Genomic DNA, 23,438 nt, shown 5'->3' with positions numbered 1-23,438 from the left:
GTTAGGGGTGGGCCATCAATGAATGGCTATCGTATTTTATTTATGGTTTATCCAAGGACTTGCTATTTACCACTCTACTTTGTGTATATAGCCTCTAATTTATTTAAAACTACAATTTACAATATTCCATAAATTGCTTCATGATTTAACAGTCAGGGCAGTTTGCAACAAACAAATGCTTAGGGGAAAACCTAATTTTCAGTTTGTCTCCAACCTTGTCTTTTTCATTAATGAAGAAAAGTGCATGAAATCAGCAGCAGCCATTCTCTGACATGATGCTCTTTCCTTTTAAATTGCCTTTTGTTCTTTATCACAGGAATGGGGAAGATACTTTATTTCATTTTGTGCTTTTCTTTGATAAAGTTACTTTAAAAGGCAGCCAGTTGATATAGGGAATGGGGAGCTGGGCACAGAGTGGGGAAAATCTGAGTTTAAATCCAGCTCAGGCACTTACTGGCAGTGTGATGCTGAGCAACTCACTTAACTTCTGTTTAACTCAGTTTCTTCAACTGTAACATGGGGATAATAATTGTACCTACCTTACAGCGTTGTTTTGAGGCTCAAAAGAGATAATATTTGTAAAACACTTAAAAAATTTATAAAACACTCAGAACAGTCACTGGCTTATTCCCTTCTTAGCCCGCCTCCTACCTCCCAATGTTATATAGACAAAATTGGGATAATATCTACAAAGCATGTGTAAATACTAAAGCAATATATAAACGCTACCTATTATTATTAAATGCACTGATCACATCCTTTAATTTGCTTCCTGAGAGGCCAAAAATTCTAAATAATCCCCTAAGTGGTAGGTGTTACGGTAGATGGGCTGGCTAAGCAATTAGATGAACAGAATGGCATTGTATCTATCTTTATTTAACAAACTTAAAAAGAACTACTTTGGGGACTATAGATCAGTTAACTTCAAACACATTATTAAATAAGCAATTTATAAACACTTCAAAGATTGAAGGGTGGCATTAAATAACCAATGTAGCTTTGTAAGGAAGAAATAATTCCATTTCTATTGACTGGTCTTATAGATAACATAACAATAGACATCCAAAGAACAGGTTCCTGTAAAAATGAAAGTACCACCCCAAGTAATGCAAATGTAGGGTCATGCACTGAAATATAATTCATGAGCACAGTCCCTGATGTATGTACAACTCAAAAATTTTATAGGTGAGCTGAAAGTTTTGTCCTTTGTAGAGAATACTACCAGTACCCTTCTGCCCACTCACAAAGTTATACAAGTATGTGCCAACTACAATAGGGGAGCCATTTTCCTGGCTAGTCATACATGGCAAGCATTTAGGGAAATAAGTTCATTCATCCCTCCAAAAAGAGTAAGCTATAGCAAAAAGGAAAATTCTCAAGGAAAGAGGAGGTGATTTTTATTACCTACAAATATAAGTAACATGAATTGTCTAGCATAAACAGGACAATCAAGCTGAATATATCTTAGCTTCACAATTGGCTTAAAAAAGAAAAATAATATTTCACTCATTCATTTTATAGACTGGTTCTATTTTTAAAGTGAAAAAATAATATATTTTCCATTTAATCAAAACGGCTGGTTAGTTACTTAATGCAAGCTCTTAATGAGAGAACTTGACAAGAACACAAGTAAATCTGCTCATCAAATAAGACATTACAATGAAATGAAAATATCCCCATTGTTATCATTTTAGTGTAAAGATAACTGGGTTCTCAAAAGCCATACCAATGAAACACAATCACTGAAAGATCTTATCAAACTGGAAAGCTTCTTAGTTTAAGGTCAGTGACAGATTGTAATCTGCTATCTAAAGCCTAGTGTAGCTAAATGCAAAGGGGCCCCTCACCAGAAGCTGGACATCACAACTCAAGAACAGAAGGATTATTAGTGGCAGAAGTATCTATTCTAATAAAAATGATGTTCTTTCAAAGTGTCAAAATCATGGGGTAGAATCAAGATGGTGGAGTAGAAGCAGAGACCTACCTGAGCTCTCTCCCCAAGCCCCTCAAAATACCTGTAAAAAATGACACTAAACAAATTCTAGAGCAGCAGAAGCAACAAAATGACAGTCGAACAGATTTCTAGCCCAAGACAATTTAGAAGATGTACAGGAAGGGTCTATTGCACTGAGCTCAGAGTGCAGCCCAGTGTGGGCCAGCTGGCACAAAGTGGACAAGAGCAGGCCTCAGGGAGCTGAATCACTGGCAGCTGTAGTGGTTTCCAGACTTCTCAACCCACAAACATCAAAGACAGCTTCAAAGGTCAGTGGGAACATGCTCCGGACCTAGCCATAGCCCCAGGGCAGTGGCAGCCACTGCAGAAGGGGTAGCTGCTTTTGGATCTCTCAGCCTACAGCAGTGGGGAAATCAAGAGGCTGATTGGGGTCGTAGTCCTGGATGGCAAACCTGGGGCAAGAAGGAGCACTGGTGTGGCAGACATGGTGGCAGCTGTGGGGAGGGAACCCTACCTGCAGTTCCAGGGCAGAAAAGAGTGCCTGTGGTTGCTCACAGACCAGAGTGCAGGCCAGGAGAGGAGAAAACACCTCTCCTTTGTTCATACCACTTTGGAGGAACTGAGAATTCACAGGTACCTAGAGATGTCTCTGAAAACAGTTGCATAAAACCTTTGAAACTTGGTACAGTACACCTCCACTTAACAAAGAACTCAAAAGTCAAGTAATTGGCTGGAAAAAATGACCAAAAGGTGGGGAAAATAAGACTATAGAAGGTTACTTTCTTAGTGAAAGAGTATTTTCTTACAATGAGGAAGATCAAAGAATACAACTGTAGGAAGACAGCAAGGTCAAGACTCCTACATCCAAAGCCTCCAAGAAAAATATGAATTGGTCTTAGGACATGGAAGAGTTTAAAAAGGATTCTGAAAATCAAGTAAGAAAAATAGGAAAAATTGGGAAGAGAAATGACAAAAATCATGAAGAACGAGTCAACAGCTTACTAAAGGAGACCCCCCCAAAAAATGCTTAAGATAATAAGACCTTTAAAAATAGACTAACCCAAATCACAAAAAAAGTTTAAAAAGCCAATGAGGAGAAGAATGCCTTAAAAAGTAGATTGAGCCAAATGGAAAAAGAGGTCCAAAAGTTCACTGAAGAAAATAATTCTTTAAAAATTAAAATGGAGCAAATGGAAACTAATGACTTTATGAGAAACCAAGAAATTATAAAACAAAACCAAAAGAATGAAAAAATAGAAGACAATGTGAAATATCTCACTGACCTGGAAAATAGATCCAGAAAAGACAATTTAAAAATTATTGGACTACCTGAAAGCTATGATCAAAAAAAGAGCCTAGACATCATCTCTCAAGAAATTATCAAGAAAAATTGCCCTGACAAACTAAAACCAGAAGGTAGAATAGATACTGAAAGAATCCACTGATCACCTCAGAAAGAGATCCCAAAAGGAAAACTCCTAGGAATATTATAGCCAAATTCCAGAGTTCCCAGATCAGGGAGAAAATACTGAAAGCAGCCAGAAAGAAACAATTCAAGTATTGTATAAATACAATTAGGATAACACAGGATTTAGTAGCTTCTCTACTAAGGGATCAAAGGGCTTGGAATATGATATTCCAGAAGTCAAAAGAGATAGGATTAAAACCAAGAATCACCTACCCAAAAAAGCCAAGTATAATACTTCAGGGAAAAAATAGAATTTCAATAAAAGAGAGGACTTCCAAGCATTCTTATTGAAAAGACCAGAGCTAAATAGAAAATCTGACTTTCAAATACAAGAATCAAGAGAAACATGAAGAAGTAAACAGGAAAGGGAAACCATAAGGCACTCATTAAAGTTGAACTGCTTACATTCCTACATGAAAAGATGATATTTGTAACTCATGAGACCTTTCTCAGTATTAGTGTAGTTACAGGGAATATGTGTGTGTGCGTGTGTGTGTATGTATATACTTGTGTGAATGTATATGTGTATATTTATATATACATAAACATACATATGTATTATACATATATGGTATATGCATGTATTTATATACTATATATACAAACATACATATGTATTATACATGTTACATGATATATATGTGTGTGTATCTATATCATCTCACATAAAAGAGGCAAGAAAGAGCTTTTACAATTGAGGGGAAGATGGGGGGGAGGTGAGAGGGAATAAGCAAGTCTACTATCATCAGATTTGGCTTAAGGAGGGAATAACACAAATTCAATTGGGTATGAAAATCTATCTTACCCTGCAGGAAGGTAGGGGGAGAAGGGGATAGGAAAGGGAGGATAATAGAAGGGGGAACATTGAGGGAAGAGGTAATCAGAAGCAAACACTGTGGTGGGGGGACAGGTCAAGAGAGAGAATGGAATAAATGGAGGGCAGGACAGGATAGAGGGAAATGTGGTTAGTCTTCTGAAACATGACTGCTATGGAAATATTTTGCATGGCTACATATGTACAGCCTATATCAAAGTGCTTGCTTTCTCAGTGAGTGTGGGTAGAGAGGAAAGAAGGGAGAGAATGTGGAACTCTAAGCTTTCAAACTGATTGTTAAAAATTGTTTTGCGTACAATTGGGAAATAAGTTGTACAGGCAATGGGGTATAGAAATCTATCTTGCCCTACAGGAAAATAGAGGGGAGGGGAATGGGAGAAGGGGGGAGTGATAGAAGGGAGGGCAGAATGGGAAAAGGGATGGTTGGGGTCCATGCTGTTCTAGGGTTGGTAGGAGAGGAGAGATGGGGAGAAAATTTGGAATTCAAAACCTTGTGGAAGTGAATGTTGAAAACTGAAAATAAATAAATTATATTTTTAAAAGTGTCCAAGTCAAAATGTACATTAAGGTTCTTGGAAAATTATAAAGTATAATGAAAAGATAAGACATTATTATCATGCTTATTATTTTTGCAACTTATTTTTGAAAACACAGAAATTCTTCTAAAGGATCATGAAGCAACTAAGTGGTATAGTGGAAAGAGCACTGAATATGTAGTTATAAAACTTCCTTTGGACACTTACTAGGCAGGTTTGGGACCCTGAGCAAATCACTCAACCTCTGCCAGCTTCAGATTTTCTATCTGTAAAATGGAGATTATAATAGCCTCTATTATCTCAGAGGGTTGTTTGTGAAGATTAAGTGAGATGTTTTAAAAAGCTTGTAAATATTTTGTAAGTAAACATGTTTCATAGGAATATGCGTGTAGAGCCCAAATAAGAATGCATGCCATCCTGCTGAGGGAGGAGGGAAGTAGGGGAAAAAATTTAAAACTTATGGAAGTGGTTTTTGAAAACTGAAAACAAATAAATTAATTTAAAAATTTTTTAAAATATTTTGCAAACCTAAAATCAACAAATAGACAGATAATGGATAGATGACAGACATATCTTTGTATGGTAACTAGAGTGATAACTAAAATGATATTAAATTGTTCTATGTACTAATTGATTATCTAAAAATCACTCGTTAATTATTCAATAAAACCTAAGGTTGGCATATTCAATGGTGTCTAAAGAACTAGGTTCATTGCTGTCAAACTTTTTGGTAACATTTAATAAGGAAAGGTCCAAAACATTGCATTTGGCAAGGAAAACCAAAATACATTAACAAGAATTTTAGGCTAAAGGTCTAAAATAATCAGTGAACAAAGAAATGTGATTTCTGAGAAATCCATAAGAATTTAATCAGTTACCAAGACATGAATTAGCAACAGTACCTTAATTTTTCTTTATCTTTCCTTTGTTTTTCCAAGTATCTATGAGTTTCTAGTCTAGACTCAGGGGTAAATAGAGTAGGCTTCTCCCAGAATTCCTTGTCCAATTCATCTGGTGTCTTTTCACTAACTTTCTTCTCTTCTATTGCTGGTTGTTGGTTTTCTTTCTTCTGCAGCAGAGAATGTGGACTACAAAAGAACAAATGCAAGGTAAATGAAAATAGTCAAATCAAATCTTTTATTTTCACATTCTGGTACAACAATGTAACTATTACCTACAAGATTACTATCAAAATTGAGATAGAGTATTACACAGAAGAAAGATTTTTGTATAGAGCTATCTCATACCTCACAGTGAGGCTGCTATATGGGTCAAAATAAAGAAGGTAGTAGAGGATTCTGGGTACTCTCAAATGCTATAGAAGTGCCAGCCACCACTATTTTTCCTCATCTATATGATAAAAGATTGCCCTGTTCTGATTTTTTCAGATTTGGTGAATGGTTGCTACTGGGCAATTCTTTCATAAGTCTCTCAATGACTTGCAAGAGAGACAGCCATCTTCAAAACTGAGAAGACCTGCATTCAGATGCTAGCTCTAATGTATACTGGCTTTATGAACTAAAGCAATTGAATTGGCCTCTCAGTGCTCTAAGCAGATTTCTGTGACTATTAAGCTCCCGAGAAAGTAATGACCTACCAGGACATCTAGGTAACAGTGCAGAGAGCACCTGAGTTCAAATTCAGCCTCAGACACATACTGTATGCCATTTAACCCTGTTTGCCTCAGTTTTCTGATTTGTAAAAACTAGCCAGAGATAGAAACGGTAAACTACTCCAGGATTTTTGGCAAGAAAATCCCAAATGGGATTACAAATCAGACACAACTGAAACACAATGACATACATTGATATGGGAGTCACCTGGGAGTTCCTTATATTATCAAAATCACCAGTCAGTTCCTATCCTGTCATTCATTTATCTGCTCCTAACTAGTTGTGAGACTTTGGCAAATCACCTCACTTTGGGGACTTACGTTTCCTCCTTGAAAAAATTAAAGGATCAGACAGGAATTCTCTGATTCTAACGGACAACGACTGTCTCTTTGAAGGAGGACTAGACTTGTTCTTTTTGGTCCCAGAAGGCAGTAAGAAGGTTGCAGGGATTTTGTCTCAATGTAAGAGAAATCTGACTAAAAGTTAAAAGTTATCTAAAAATGTAATAGGATGCCTAAGGAGGTAATTGATGGGTTTGACGTTAGGCCACAGCCTGGATGGCCATTTATTAGCTGTGCTATAAAGTGGATGACAGCTTGGGGATGAACTGGACTAGATATCCTCTGAGGTCCCTTCCACCTCTAGGATTTCCTGTTTCTGTTCCTCATAATAACTGCTACAAACCTCCTCATTCTCCTCTCAAGATCTCTAAGGTCTTTTATCTTTCCTGTCTCTGAGAAAGAAATGTTTCTTCTCACCTAGGTTAACCTAAGTTATATATCTATCATTTCCTTCATCCCAGGCTCCTCCAAACCTTCACTGCATCCAACACGTCATCTCTCTTGTGCATCTTCAATCTTTCCCTCTCTATTGCTTACTTCTCCTCCTCCCACAAATATACTCAAGTATCCAATATGAAAAACAACAATAAAGCGCCAAACCTCCATCAACCCTACTTTTCCCTCAATGGAGAAGCAATTCTGCCTTACCAACAGATCTTGATTTTATTTCAGTTGACCTTAGAACAAGTTAGAATATCTATGAAAACCCTCATTAGAGCCTACCATTCCCAGTAGTCGTTGTCTTACGTATCTTCTTTGCTTCTCAGTAAAAATTCTCGAAAAAACTGTCTACAACCAATACTTGCAAGTGGTCTCTGGAGAGTGGAGAGTGATATGGCTCATTTCCTACTTCACATTATTTCTCCACGGTCAAGTCCAAAACCCCACTAGACTAACATGCTAGACTGAAGCTCCTCAAGGATTCCCCGCTCGGTTGGCTGCAATACTGAGGCTAGAATACTGAGATTCTCATGACTCATACTGTCAGGCCAGACTCCATTCCCTAAACCTGGATCTGAAAATTGCAAAAGAAGGCCCAAACTCTGACTTTTTTCTGGGGTTGTATGGCTTAAGTAGGACAAGGACAGACCTCAGGGCCTCCCCTTTTACATCACTGTGTCATTTGTGTGAAAGAGTCCTTTGCCTTAGACAGATAGACAGATAAAAGACCCAGTCAGTTCTGTCCAGATTTCTAACAGGAAAAGGTTCCAACCACATTGGGGCTGATGCAAAAACAGACATGTATGCACCAGCTCTCCTGTCTGCCATGAGCTGCTCCCAAGAGTCTTCCACATGTTTGACAGTGTTTCACATAGTCTGGGCAGGCATCAAACCTCTTTTACGTTACTTTAAATTTCACTGCGCTACTTGGCCTTTATTCTCTTTATATTAATTCTAAACCATTTTTTAATATGCCCTTGTTTACTCCATCAGAATGTAGGCTCATTGTGAGTAGGGATTGTTTCATTTATTATATCTGTTTCCTTAGTACCTACCATAGTGTCACCACTTAATAAATGTTTGTCAATTGACTGATTTTTCCCAAAGGCCATGATGTTTCATTTCTGGCTCTAAATCTATACCACCATTCAGGATGCCAGAAGATGGCCTCTCATTGCATATTGCCCATCCCTCTCCTTTTTCCCAAAGGTATCATGAGGGTATAGACATTTTAATCACTTTCTTAACATAATTCCACTACATCCTTATCTGCAGCTTCAGTGACTGGTTTGTATATAAATTTTAACTGCCAATAACAATTTGGATCCTGGCTTTGTTACTAATAATGCTGGGTCAGAAAAATCTAAGCTCAAATCCTGCCTCAGACACTTACTACTGTATGGTCCTAGTCAAATCATTTAACATGTCTGCCTCAGTTCCTTCAACTACAAAATAGGGATAATAAAAGCACTGACTTTCTAGGGTTGTTGTGAGGCTTAAATGAGATGATATTTGGAAAGCACTTAGCACAATGCACGTACATAGTACACACTTGATAAATGTTTATTTCCTTCCTTTGCTCTCTCTGCAATCTGGCTTCCAAACTCAACATTCAACTAAAACTGTTCTCTCCAAAGTTATCAATGATCTTTTACTTGCCAAATCTAATTCCCTTTCTTAACATGCATCCTTCTCTGTAGCATCTGACATTATTGACCAACCTCTTCTGGATCCTCTCCTCTCTGGATTTTTGTGATAGTTCTCCTGGTTCTCCTACCTGCCTGACTCTTCTCTCTAAGCCCCTTTTGCTAGATCATCCATGTCATGGGTGACCTCCAAAGCTCTATTCTGGAACCTCTTCTCTTTTCTCTCTATACTCTCTTAAATGGTGATCTCTTCAGCTATCATGTCACGTTAATACTATGAAGATTATTCCTCAATCTATTGATCCATCATTAGTCTCTCTCCTGACCTCCAGTCCTACATGACATTTCCAGTCCTACACTGGACATTTACAACTCTCAAACTCAATGTGTCTAAAATAAAATGCACTTTCCCCTAAAACTCACCCTTCTTCCAAACTTCCCTATTATTATTGAGAATATCACCATCTTTCCAATCACTCAAGGCTGCAACCTTGATATCACCCTTGATACCTCATTTCTCACTTACTTCACATATCCAGCTGCCAAACCTTGTTAGTTTTTTTCTCAGCATTTCTTAGATATATCTCCTTGTCTCTACTCACATAGCCACCACCCTAATTCAGGCCCTTTTTATCTCTCATCTGAATTACTGTTTCCCTGCTTCAGGTCATTCCCCATTTCAATCAATTCTGATAATCAATCAAGCTGACAAAAGTGATTTTCCTAAGTATGGATCTGACCATATCACCTTCTCCTGACACTCAATAAACTTCAGTGGTTCTCTATTAACTTTAAGATAAACTATAAACCCTGTTTGGTAAGTAAAGCTATTCACAACATGGTACCTTCGTATCTACCTAGTCCTCTTACACATTATTCTTTTAATTTATTCTATAGTCCAGTAATACTGACTTTGCTTGAACTCCATCTCCCATCTCTGCGCCAACGTGCATGGAATGTTTGTGGAACGTTCTTTTTCGTTATATGTGATTCTTAGAATCCTTCACCTCCTTCAAGCATTATTTCAAATATCACCTGCAGGAGGCCTTTCCTGATCTTGGCAGCTGCTAATACCTTCAACTGCTATAGCACGTTTCTTGTATAGACTTCTTTATCTGCACTTTGTCTCCTCTATTGGAATGTCAATTCCTTGCAGGGTAGGGACCATTTTTTACTTTTTCTTGATTCCCTGGCCTTTAACAGTTCCTGGAACATCACAAGTGCCTAATAGACAAACATCTATTGTCTGATTGAATAAACCAGTTGTTTTATAAAGGATGAAATATTTCTCTTCAACTCAACAATCATTTATTAAGCATTAATTACATGCAAACTTCTCTGCTAGGTCCTGGGGAAGATACAAAGTTGCAATGTTAATGAGATTTATGTTAATGAAAGATCTTCCCTGATCATTCATGGGCCTCACATTAGGGGAGGCTTGTTCTGCAGGAAGGCAAACCTTTAGTTAATTGCTAATGACACACTGGGTCCAGAGGGCCCTGCCCTCCAGCTCTGAAAGTGCATATATACTTTGAGATGAGGTTTTGTTTTGGAAGCTTGGAGGAAGGTTCATGTGTCAGATGAGACTCTGGGTAGCCATTTAGGAGCATCCCTCTCCCTTTGAAAACTGAGATGTTGGTGGTTCTCTCTCTAGTAAGTAACTATGTGTGTATGTAATGATCAGGCAGTTGGATCTGTCTGTTGATCTGTGATGTATGTATTGCTTACAGTCAGTTAGAAGCCCTGTCTGTTGGTCTTTATTTCTCTGCTTGTATATGTGATTAGTGGGCAGCTAGGTGGTGCAGTGGATAGAGTACCAGTGCAGGAGTCAGGAGGACCTGAGTTCAAATCTCACCTCAGACACTTGACACTCACTAGCTATATGACCTTGGACAAGTCACTTAACCCCAATTGCCTCATCCTGGGTCATCTCCAGTCATCCTGATGAATATCTGGTCACTGGATTCAGATGGCTCTGGAGGGGAAGTGAGGCTGGTGACCTGCACAGCCCTCCCTCACTCAAAACAAAGTCAAGTGCAAATCATGTCATTATTTCTCTGATGACATGGTCTTCTTCGTCAACGAAGGACAAACACATATATCTGATTAAAGAAGATTGCTGACCTCTCAAAAGTTGCTTTCCTTTTAGTAAAGCAGATCTAAGAACCTGTGCAGCAGGCCTCTCCTGTGTATGCTGGGGTGCTTGCTGCTACAAAAGTTTATAGGAGAGGTAGGTGATCCTTCTGCACAATGAGCTTACTCTGCATACGATGAACAATATTTTAAATTTCACAAATGACTGTAATATACAATGATACAGAGGAGTAATCAAAAACATATGTGAAATTAGAGGCAGGAAGGATCATTAGCAAATGGGTAGTTAAACTTCATGGAGAACGTGGGAAATATAAAGCGTATATGCAGCTGTTTCTTCCATGCAAAATAATTTAATCTTCTATCTTGTGAGCAATGACTTACTATAATGGTAAATATAGTGCATTCAAAAAGACTGGGTGTAAATGTAAGCTACTAAAACTTAAAAGAATTTCCTTAAAGGTTAGCTACTGAAGCTTCAAAAGTACACTAACACTTTTGGAAAAGCCTGTATGAGAAAAAAAAAAATAAGATAGGGAAGAAAGGTCTATCTAAGCCAATTACTTCCAGCTAAATACAGAAGCACACTATGATATGCACAATGATTTTGATCACTAAAAAAAATTTCTGATGCAGGCTTAGACTCAGGCTTCCAAGGTAAATTTACCACATTAGAAAACCATAGTAATAATTGTGGCTGAAACAACTGGCTCTTTTTTTTTTCTTTCTTCCTGGGGGAAAAAAAAATTCACCGGGTGCCACTTTTACTTCTGCAATCTAAACAATTAAAGTTTTAGAAAATCCATGAAAGAAAATTATTTATCAGCAAATATGTGCAGAAATGCAAAATGCACATATATTTTTATTGGAAAACCATTGCAATGCAAGCCCATCTCTCTCTCAAATGATTTCACAAGGAAAAACTGTTAATAGATTAGTTCAGAATTAACCAATATTTCAGGAGTAATGTCAATAAATAATATGATATTCACACTTACTGTGTGTGAACAGTGTGACTGGAGGAAAATGAGTGAAATCAAAAAGATCAGTAAATATTAGACTGTTTAGTAGAGCATGAAGAAATATTTGAGCCTTTTCCTTATACAGAATGAATGTCTAAAAATAAATATAATAAAACTTGCAAAATACAAAAGATAACCAGGGGCATGTTATGTGATGCTAGAAATCAGGGACATACAAAACAACATGCCACAGAAGTCCCCATGTAATACCTTCCTCTTTGTTATAATGACAGTATGATTTAATTTCTAAAAATGTGATTTACATACATTTCAAAAACATATAATTCATAAAGGCAGACCTATAGATTTATAAACAAGTCAGATCATATATCTTCCACTGCTTTTGCTGAGTACATTTTAAGATACAATAATTTAAATGATAAGTTGAAAATACTGGGCTTTAGTAGGAAGTTTTACACATACATTGATGGAAAACAGGGGTTCTGAGCCTTTTTTTACAACATGGACCCCATAGCAGTCTGATGAAGCCTGTGGACCTCTTCTTGGAATGAGATTTTTAAATGAATAAAATAAAATACTTAGACTTACAAAAGAAACCAATATATTGAAGTACAATTATCAAAATATAATTTTATTTTAAATTTCACAAAATCCAAATTAAAAACCCCTGATCCATACAGACCATTTGATGGCCAGAATCTATAGAGTTATCATCTGTAATCAAGTAACTGGAAGCTTATGGCCTTGGAAGTAAGCTCTTTGAATGTAAAATGAATTTGTAAAAACCTTGATAAGAAAAAGAAGTTTTACAATTTCTATTGACTTTTGAGTCACCAATAAGCAATAAACACGAATGTTAGTTTACATACATAGAGTTGTCGATGTCTGTGTACGAACATCCATCAAAGACTGGATTATTTCTGTTTTCCTTCTGTTTTTCCTTCTCTTCTTCTTCCTGAAGTTTTCTCTCAGCCTCTTCTTTCTCTCTGGATCTTTTCAGGCAATAAGCCTTTTCCTGCTCTCTGATTTTCTGTTCAATTACTGGGTAGTTCTGCAATGCCTTAAGCCTCTCTGATCGCTCTATTTCCTTGCCATCCAAACGCTTATAATAAAATCAGTCATGATAACAAAATGATTATTCAAAAGTAGTGATTCAAATGGACTTTATGTTGAACATGGTTAAAATATTTTAACTACATGAATGTACAGTGTGTCATAACAGTGACATAATTTAAGTAATGCATGAAAAATAACTCTCATAGCTCATTTATCTCCGGAATCCAATACAAAATCTGTTTGGTGTTCAAAGCCCTTTAAAAATTTACCCCCTTTCTATCTCTCCATATTCTTACACCTTAATCCCTTCCTTGTACTCTGCAAGCCAATGACATTGGCCTCCTTAGGCTTGGAACATTCTCCCTCCTCATCTCTGCCTCCAACTTCCCTGGCTTCTTTCGAGTCGCCTTTCCCAGGCCTCCTTAATATTACTGCCTTCCTTCTGTGACTGTCCCCAATTTATATATCTTGTTTATACATAGATGCATGAATATTGTCTCTTTCATTAGACTATAAACTTCTTGACAGAAGAGACTGTTTTTTGAATTTTTTTGTATTGCCCAAATTCAGCACACACAGGGCTTGGCATGTTGTAGGTGCTTAATAAATGCTCACTAACTGACAAAATATTTAATGTTCTGATGAATATTTGATACATATCAGATACACCAGCTAAGAGAAATTATTTAATGCTCATTATATTTTATTAAAACAATGTAGCTTGCTAATTATCTTTATCAGTAATAATAATGCTAAATTAACACTTCTGTCAATGATTAGCTCTGTTTCATTTTCTTCACATCTTTATAAAATCTGGGTTTTAAAATATAAATGCATATTGATACATGAATACATATTGATATATTTAAAGTACTCTTTTCCTACTCTTTGGAAATTTGTTCTGAAGATGGTTTTCAGAATGTCACTTTTGAGAGCTTGCCATCTCTCCTGGTCATATTTCTGCTTTCAAATTGGAATCCAGAAGTCAATTAACAAGGAGTTATTAAGGTGTTTGTACACACCAGGAAGTATACTCAAGCACTAGGGATATAAGGAAAAATATGAAATAATTCCTGTCTTCAATGAACTTAAAATCCTATAGGAGAAACAAGGGAATGCAAGGGAACCTTAGGGAGGAAGCACTGGCAGCTAGAGGGAATCAGGGAAAGACTTCATGTAGAAAGGGGTATGAACTGAGCTGAGAGAAAAGAAGCAATTCAAAGAGGCAAAAGTGCATTCCAATCAATCAAACAACCGATAAACTTTTATTAAGTTTCTACTATGTGCCAGGCACTGTGCTAAGTACAAAAACGGGCAAAAGACAGTCCCTGTCCTAAGGAAATGGCACTCTAATTCCAGGCCTTGGGGTACTGGGGGGAGAACAGCCAATGCTAAGGCTTTGAGACAAGAGAAGGAATGCAATGTGTGAGGAACAGCCAGAAGGTCAGTTTGGCTAGAATAAAGAGCGTGTAAAGGACACTAATTCATAAGGCAGGAAAAGGAAGGTGGGAGTTAATGTATCATATTTGATTCCAGAAGTAAAGGGAAGCCACCATGATCAAAAACTGGTTGGGGACTATTTCTTCAGCACTTGTTTGGAGAGAAGAGATTTCAGGCAGAAAGTGCAATGAGGAGACTCTAAGTCAGAGGTGAGAGGTGCCATTATACAAAATGATTCCATCACGATAATTAGCTCTTCCCCATGAATGAAAATGAAATCTAGAATACAATTTTCCCTTATTGGTTTCTCCTGGCTTTGGAGAGATGACATTATCAGTAAGGAAAGCCAAGAAATGATTAGCTACTTTGCTTTTGCCAAAAAACATGGGGGGACTTCAAAAAATAAGTGGAGTTGCCCATCATGGTAACAACATGCCTCAGAGCTAAGTTTGTGAACTGTTTTCCTCACCTAGTTCCAAACTTTTCATAATATGCTTCAATAATGGTGTCACTTAGGTCTCTGCTTTCCTTCACCCAAATGATCTCCAGTATGCTCACAATACCTGGCTCCTGAATCTCCTTACATAATTATAATTTAATATGCAAAGCTACCTCCACCCCCCTTTACCTATCCATAATAAAGGACAACCTTCCTAAACCATATTCCAGTCACTGCTAAAAACAGTGCCTGGCACATGGTTAAGCTGTTTAATATCCACTTGTTGAACTAATGAATGAATGAGTCTCATCTCACTGGGTCTCACTGATATCTATGAAGTCAAATTTTCCTCCTTACATCAGGAGCTCTAGTTCCCCTTCTTGGTACCTGTACCTACATTTTGTAATTTTGTGTAAAGACATGAGCATTCAAGTTATAAACTTAAACTGGACTGACTTTTATTTTTTTTCCCCGCAGAACAGAGACATCATGAGTAATGACAGTGCCAAAGAACGGGAAAAAAAATCTAGATGGATTACTCTTTTGATTTGCCAAAGTTTCTTACATTATTCTTATGAAAAAGATCATGATACATGTGTTAGGGAAGAGGGAAGAGACTAAGCATTTATATAGCATCTACTATATGCCAGTCACTGGACTAAGTACTTTACAATTATTACCCCACTTGATTCTCACAACAACCTTTTGAGGTAGGTGCTGTTATTATTCCCATTTTAATGTTAAGGAAAGTGAGGCAGACCAAGGTTAAGTGATTTTCCCAGGGCCAAACAGCCAGTAAGAATCTGGAGCCAAATTTGAACTCCAATCTTCCTGATTCCAGACCCAGTGTCCAATCCACCTCATCACCTAGCTGCTAGTTCAGTTAAGTATATTTGGAATGCTAACAGCTGGCTAAGGATCCAAATCCAAAATGCAGTCATAATGATCTGATGTCAACTTGAAAGTAAATCTCCAAGGAATAATCCCGGGAATTTCACTTGGCCCTGTGCTGTTTAACTTTTATTTTTTTTCCGATGATCTGAATAAAGGCAAAGATATCTCACTTGTCAAATATGGAGACAGCACAAAACTAAGAAGGATAGATAACGTGTCTGATGAAAGAGTTGTGTCCAAAAAATGTCTTGTCAGGTTAGAAGAATGATCCAAATAAATAATATGCAGCCTAATAGTAATAAATTTATCAATGTAAAGTTTTGCTTGGATTCAAAAAATCAACTTCATAAGTATAAGACAGGGGAGCAGAGGAACAACAGTTTGTATGAACAAAGATCTGTGAATTCTAGTGGATTTCAAATTCAAGATAAGCCACCGATGTCATGAGGCTGCCAAGAAAATAAATGTTACCTGAGGTTGCTGTAAAAAAAATATATAGGTACCAGAACACGGGAAGTTTTGGTCCCATTGTCCTCTAACTGAGACCTCATCTGGTATACTGTGTTCAGTTCTGGGTGCCATGTGTTAGGGAGCGCAGCAATAAGTTCAATAAGAGAGAGCCCAAAGAAAGGCAACCAGGGTAATGAAAAGCTCAGTCATGACATCTAAGGATCAGTTAAAGGAGCAAGGGATGTTTAGCCTAGAAATTTTCAAGAAACGCTTCTTCAAGTGTTTTCTGCTTAGCCTCAAAGAGTAGAAATAGAAACAGATTTTAGGCCAATGTAAGAAAACAGTTCCTAACAATCTGATCCAAAAATCAGGAAGGAACAGGGTTACTCCTACCTAGAGGTTGAGGCTAGACTAGATGGTCTTTGAGGTTCCTTCCACCATTGGCATTCTATAATTTTGTGATTTTCTTAAATTCACAAATAGCTGCAAACCCTGAGTCAGTTAGAAGATGTTGTTCAGATACTACAGGACCCTTAAGGTCTTAAGCTATTTAATAGAAATGTCTTTTGCAAGAAGAGGCTAAAGCAAAGCTAGAACCAGGAGGTCAGACTTCTTAGGTCTCAGTAAGATATGATATGGGTTGTAAAAATGATCCCTACCCAGAGGTTTATTTTTACATATTTCATTCTCCCCAAAGTTTCTCAGGCAAAAACTGGTACCCTGCCTTTTAAAGGAGCGCTGATGATGGATAATCCTCTGGAGGAATATAAGCCTCAATCAGTCTGTGCTAGCTACAGTTAGTGGTCTGAATGAAGGATAATTTCCAGAGAAATCAGGGAAACAGAATTTCCCTAATGGTCTGAGAATGTTCTCCAGCCTGAGACTATCATGGGAAATTAGTTTTTAAATGAAGCCAAAAAAGGGAAGACATCAATTATACCGAAAACATTAAATGAAAAATCAACCTTATGGCTCATAAAAAAAAAAAAGTTGCACCAAGAAAACCACTCTAATCAAAGCTATCAAAAGTCACATGAAAAATTATTCTAAACTGCTAGTGATTACAGAAATGGACGTTAAAACAACTCTGAGATAACTATCAGATTGGTTAACATGGCAGAAAAGGAAAACTATAAACGATGGAGGGGATATGGAAAAACAGAGATACTAATACACTGTTGGTGGAGCTGTGAACTGGTTCAACCATTATGGAGAAAAATTTGGAACTACACCCAAAGGGTTATAAAACTGTACATACCCCTTGATCCAGCAATACCACTACTAGGACTATATCCCAAAGGGATCAAAGAAAAGGCAAGAGAACCTATATGTACAAAAATATTTATAGCAGCTGTTTTTGCGCTGGCAAAGAATTGGAAATTGAGAGGACATCTATCAAATGGGGAATGGATGAAAAGTTGTGGTACATGATTGCAATGGAATGCTACTGTGCTATAAGAAATGATGAGCAAGATGGTTTCAGAAAAACCTGGGAAGATTTACATAAAATGATCCAAAATGAAGACAGCAGAACCAAAAGAACACTGTACACAATAACAGCAATGTTCTGTGTATGGTCAACTGTGAATGACACAGGTTCTCTGACCAAGACAATGCTCCAGGGCTATTCCTAAGGAAACATCATGAAAAATGCTAACCACTTCCAAAGAGCGAACTGATGAACTGAGTACAGATCGAAGCATTCTTTTTTTCACTTTATTTTTCTTGTTTTGTTTGACTAACATGGACATATGTTTTGCATGACTTCACTTGCCTTTTCAATGAATGGGGGAGGGTGGCAGGAAGGAAAGACAATTTGGAACTCAGAATTTTTTAAAAAATGAATTTTAAAAATAAATTAAAAATTAAAAAAGAAACCCACTGCAGAGGAATATTCATAAAAAAGAACCATTACTAAAAGACACAGAACAATTCTATCTAAAAATGCATTTGCAGACCCTCCTAAATGGTCATGTGGACTGCTTGTGTCCAACCTGTGGCAGAGCTTTCCAAGCCAGCAGTGGTATGATTAGCCACAGCCAGACACACTGTACAAGGACCCTGACAATGATTTTGGTCCTCTTGGAGCACAAAGGTCAAACAACGACATCTACAGATTTGTAAGTCTGGCACTAGTTAGTATACAAATTAAAAAACCCTGAAAACTTCAATAATCTCTCAGAGCAATATAGTGTAATAATTCACAAAAATGATATTGATGCTATGTCATTAAGAAAAAGTCAAATTATGTTTATTAGATTATATTTAATAAAGCAGGGAAATATGTACTGCCTTTTGAATGGTTCCCATAAAAACTGTCAAAATACAAAAAAGTTTCAGTCCTTAAATAAGCTTCAGTTATCTACATGACCCACCTATGCAGAAGATCTTATCCACTGGTGAAACTAGACAAATTTAGCATTACTCTAATTTTTAAATTTTGGAATTTTTATGTGATTGTAAGTCAATAAAAAAAGTATTATATGCCTACTACATGCAGGGTACTACGCTAAGTGCTGGGGATACTGTAAACAAATAAAAACACAAATAGATAGGCATTTATATATCTATATGTAAATATTGATATATGTATTTATAAATGAATGAATAAATGAACAGACGAACAAATGAATGAATGAAGGCAAAGGGACAATTCCGGCCCTCAAGTGTCATGCAAACAAATAAGGGAGACAGCAAGTAAACAAATATGCACAAACTATATAAATAGGAAATAATTAACAGAGGGAAAGCTCTAGAAATAAAGGGACTGGGAAAGACTTTATGTAGAAGATTGGATTTTGGCTGGGACTTAAGCCAGGGAAGCCAGCAATAGAGGTGAGAAATGAAAGCATTTCAGGTACGGAGGCCTAGCAGAGTCCAAAGGTGGAGCGTCTTGTTAACAGAACGCCCAGGAGGCCAGTGTCACTGGATCAAAGACCAGAAGCTGGCGTGAGACAAGGAGGGTAATAGCATGATACAAGGTATAACAAGGTAGAACAAGATTTGAAAAGTGGAGCAAAGGGGCAGGAAGGAATCTGGGGTAGGAAGAGCTTGGAATCAGAAGATTTTGTATTTGATCCCAGAGGTGATCGGGAGCTACTGGTGTTTGTTTTTACTCAGAAGAGGTGAGACATGGTCAGACCTGCATTTTAGGAAAATCACTTGAATAAAACCCAGACTTGAGTGGGAGAGACTTATGGCAGACAGATGCACCAGCAGTCCAGGTAAGAGGTGATAAAGACCTGCACCAGGGTGGTGGTAATATCAAAGCGGAGAAGGGGGCATGTTTGGGAGGTATTACAAAGCTAAAATTGATAGGCTTTGGCTACAGATTGGATATGTGGGGTGAGAGTGAGGAGTCAAGGATGACACTTATGTTGTGAGCCTGGTGGACTAGGAGGATGGTGGTGCCCTGGACAGCATTAGGAAAGTTTGGATGATGGAAAGGTTTAAGGAGAAAGATAACAAGCTCAGTTTAGGACAAGGTACTGAAGTATCTAGAATCACGAAAAATATCCATACTTGCAATTGTTGAAGAGTGGCAACCACAAACTCTCTGTATCCTTCAAAGTCTGCACATGGATTACCCATAAGAAAAATTTCTTTAAGATGTATATTATGCCGAAGAATTTTAATGCTGCTCAATTCTCCAACAAAATTTACTGTCAGATCAAGTTTTTCCAGTCCTTCACATCCTGTCAGGGGGAAATGGTGAATCAATTCTAAGTGGTAAGGAAAGAATGTAAGTACCAAAGAATGTACGTACTTGTGTGTAGTATCAATAACAGCCATAATACTTATAAACCACTGATTACCTACTGGTTAACTTTCTAAATTTATTAAGCATTTCCTTTGAGCAGGCCATCACACTAAGTGCTAGAGTAAATAGAGAAGTCACAATCACTGACCTCAAAGAGCTCATAGACTTTGAGAGAGACAAAACACACAGATAATTACAATACACCATAACATATGACAAATGCATTAGAGTGCAAAACAAAGTGATTTGTGAGGTACAAGGGGTGAAAAGTTGTTCATTCCTTTAGCAAACGTTTAGTGTCTTTTGCGTGCAGAACACTATGTTTCTACCCTCACTGAAATCACTACCCAATGGGAAACAGAAAAATGAACATACATAACTATAATACCCCAAATAATCCATGGCCCAGGGTCCCACAAGAAATCTGGCATAACACAGATCAAGTCAATCCAAATTTTACCCAGAGTAGGTCTTTAGATTCAACATCCCCAACTAAGATAGTAACTCCAGGGAAATCTCTAAAATAAATTTTAAGCACTCCTTACATATAGCTTTTCTCAAATGTGGGTAACAGGGTCTCCAATTCCTATATAAACACTTCATGGACAACATCAGTGTCAGGTGGGATAGCCCTGCTGACTTTCACATCTATAGTTTTATCACGAATTCTACTCAGTATGCTTAAATTTGATGTACAATTTTTAAAAATATAACAACCAAACTCTAGGGATTCTAAATCAGGGGTGTACAATTTTAAAAGTAACAATAGCAAGCATCTATCTTGTGTCTACTATGTGCCAGGCACTGTGCTAAGCACTTACATATATTACTGCATCTGATCCTCCGAAATGGGAGGCAGGTGCTATTATTATCCCCATTTTACAACTGAGAAAAATCAGGCAGACAGCAATTAAGTGACATTCTCAGCTACTAAGTTTCTGAGTTTGGATTTGAACTCAGGTCTTCATAACTCTAGGCCTATCAGGCCACTGCATGAACTGTCTTTTTTTTAGTGATTTGGTAACTGTACTTCAATACAATTTCAGTCTAATTAGTTTCTTTTGCAATCTTATGTGCTTTATTTTATGCATTTAAAAATATATTTCCAAGAAGGGTGGCTAGATTTTACCAAACTCTCAAAAGATTCCATGAATGAAAGAGATCAAGAAGTCATGCTTTAGGTCTGTCCTACAACTGATACTGAGCCCCTAACAACATAAAAACTTGGAAGCTCAGGAAAGACTCCATCAAGTCTTAGATGGAATGAAAAGTAATGGTTCATGACTGAAAGGCCAGTAAAAAAATAATACCTTAAAGTGAAAAAATTATCCGTATTTAAATAACTAAAATTTTCTTAGTAACCAAATTTCTTTATGCTTCTAGTTTATTTTCAACATTGGAGAGAAAAATCTTACCTTCCAAATTTTCAATTTTTTCAATGTTGTTCAAAGCTAAATTCAGATATTGCAATTTCTTTAGTCTGCTAATATTTTCTGAAATAAACCAAGAATTAAATTAGTTTTTATTATAAAACAACTTTTGTACACACCAAATGGTATGCACAGACAGGCCAAATCAAGCAATCTCAGAAGTCACAGCAGCCAGCATATGTGCTGAAGGATGGGGGCTGAGTTATGATTCCTTGTCACAAGGGACTCCAACCTGTAATCATAGGTTTGGAGTTCACCAAGTCCAACCCCTTCATTGTAGAAGTTAAATGATTTTGCCAAAGATCACAGAGCTAGGAAATCTCTGAGGTGGGATTTGAACCTATGTCTTCCTGACTGCACATGCAGAACTGTCTCTATGACATCATGCTATCTTTATCCATAATTAAAAGGTATAAGTTAATAATTATAACAAGAGCTTTTCAGGTGCTACTTAACCTGACAACATCAAGCTAGAAAATTCTACCAAAAGATAAACAAAAAAGATTCACTAGATACTTCCTCAAATGAGGTACCATGTGAAAGCACTTTAATAAAGTATAATAACATTAGAAAGACACACAGACTCCCTTGGATGTTAGGAATTCCCAGTTATCACAGGTCATCAAGTGGAAGTTAGACTCCAGTGGCTAGGGAGATGTAACAGTAAGCACCGCAACATACACAGAGGGACCTGCTACCATAGGTTCTTAGATCTGCAGTTGTAAAAGGAAAGGCAACTTTTGAGAGATTAACCATCACTTTAATCAAGAACATGTATCAATCCTTTGGTCAAGCACATATATCATTCTCTTAGTTCAGGGGAGTTGACACCCTGAACCCCAAAGTAATCAACAGACATGGCTCCCTTTGTCTGACCATAATTCAACAGACAGATGGCTTTCTGATCTGAGAGGGAAGCATGACATCTCGGTTCTCAAAGCCCGGGGAGCTCCTTAGTGGCTTCCCACAGTCTTCATCTGGCACTCAAATCTTATTACAAAAACTAGACCTCCCAAATAAAACCTCACCTTCAGAGTCTTTATATACTTTTTAGAGCCAGAGGGCATCACATTCCTTGAGAACCAGTGCCTCATTAACAGAAGACATGGACCTACTTACAAATCTTCCCAGGCCTGATAATGGATGGGAAAGATCCTGCTCAGTCACATTCAAATAGAGGCATTATACTTCTTGATTATACTAAAACAAAAAGATCCTGCTTTACTTGCCATTACAGGAAAGTAGTTGATAATTTGACTAAGGGTGGGATTAGATGGCCTCTGAAGTCCCTTTCAATGCCAAGAGTCTATGATTCTATATTTTTAGATCATATGTGTACATACATCACTAGTTATATGTTTGCACCTATAGCCATACATAATTTTCTCTAATGAATACATAAAAGTTATCAAAAGTTATATTATAACATTCATTAAGCACCTGAAAGTATGTGATACCTTCAAAATGAAAATGTGGGTGTTTTAGAAAGATTAACTTCACTGAGGTAGGAAACAGATGCTGTCTTTTTCCTTTTTGTGCACAAAACTAAAGTTACTAACTTGATGAGAGTAGAGTACACACTTTGAACTGGTTTTGAATAAAGATGGTGGGTGGGTGTTCCACCTCCACATGCTCTATTTCCTCTCACTGTAAGAGATACCATACATTTTCACGAGTTGACTGTGATCTCTGACCACTGGGCAAAGCAAATAAAATGGTCTACATAGGGTTTTGATCCTCGGTCTATGCCTCATTATCACGGTGATTTAAACAAATGTCCTCATTTATCAATGTAATAATATTAAATAATGAGCTATTATATAACAATAACTTAATTCAAGTTTAAACATTATTTTTCAAACATTATTGTTCCCATTTAAGAAAATATCAACAGTATTTTTTTTGTAAAGTATGCTAGCTCACATAAAGCAAAGTAAACAATATTTTTTCACTTAATGAAAAGATAAGCTGTTTTTTTAAAATGGACCTTAATTTTGTTCTGAAGTTAGCCTGAACAATAAACAGAATTACATGTTTTAGAAACATATAGACCTAGCT

General features: G+C 37.1%; 1 protein-coding gene across 2 annotated transcripts in view; it reads right to left on the bottom strand.

Moving 5' to 3' along the window:
* DNAAF11 (dynein axonemal assembly factor 11) overlaps positions 1–23,438 on the bottom strand; it is a 104,006-nt gene that overhangs the window by 58,786 nt on the left and 21,782 nt on the right. For both annotated transcript variants that reach the window (XM_072603043.1, XM_072603041.1), the window contains exons 3-6: positions 21,366–21,443; positions 19,713–19,885; positions 12,781–13,013; positions 5,696–5,881 (exon numbers count right to left, since the gene is read on the bottom strand). In XM_072603043.1, the coding sequence (XP_072459144.1) occupies positions 5,696–5,881; positions 12,781–13,013; positions 19,713–19,885; positions 21,366–21,443 (670 nt within the window). The remainder of the gene's footprint in view (positions 1–5,695; positions 5,882–12,780; positions 13,014–19,712; positions 19,886–21,365; positions 21,444–23,438) is intronic.

The sequence above is a fragment of the Notamacropus eugenii genome, chromosome 4 (genome assembly GCF_028372415.1).
Source record: "Notamacropus eugenii isolate mMacEug1 chromosome 4, mMacEug1.pri_v2, whole genome shotgun sequence".
Classification (NCBI taxonomy): domain Eukaryota; kingdom Metazoa; phylum Chordata; class Mammalia; order Diprotodontia; family Macropodidae; genus Notamacropus; species Notamacropus eugenii.
Note: the sequence above shows the minus strand (reverse complement) of the source record. Positions and strands in the feature narration are given on the sequence as shown.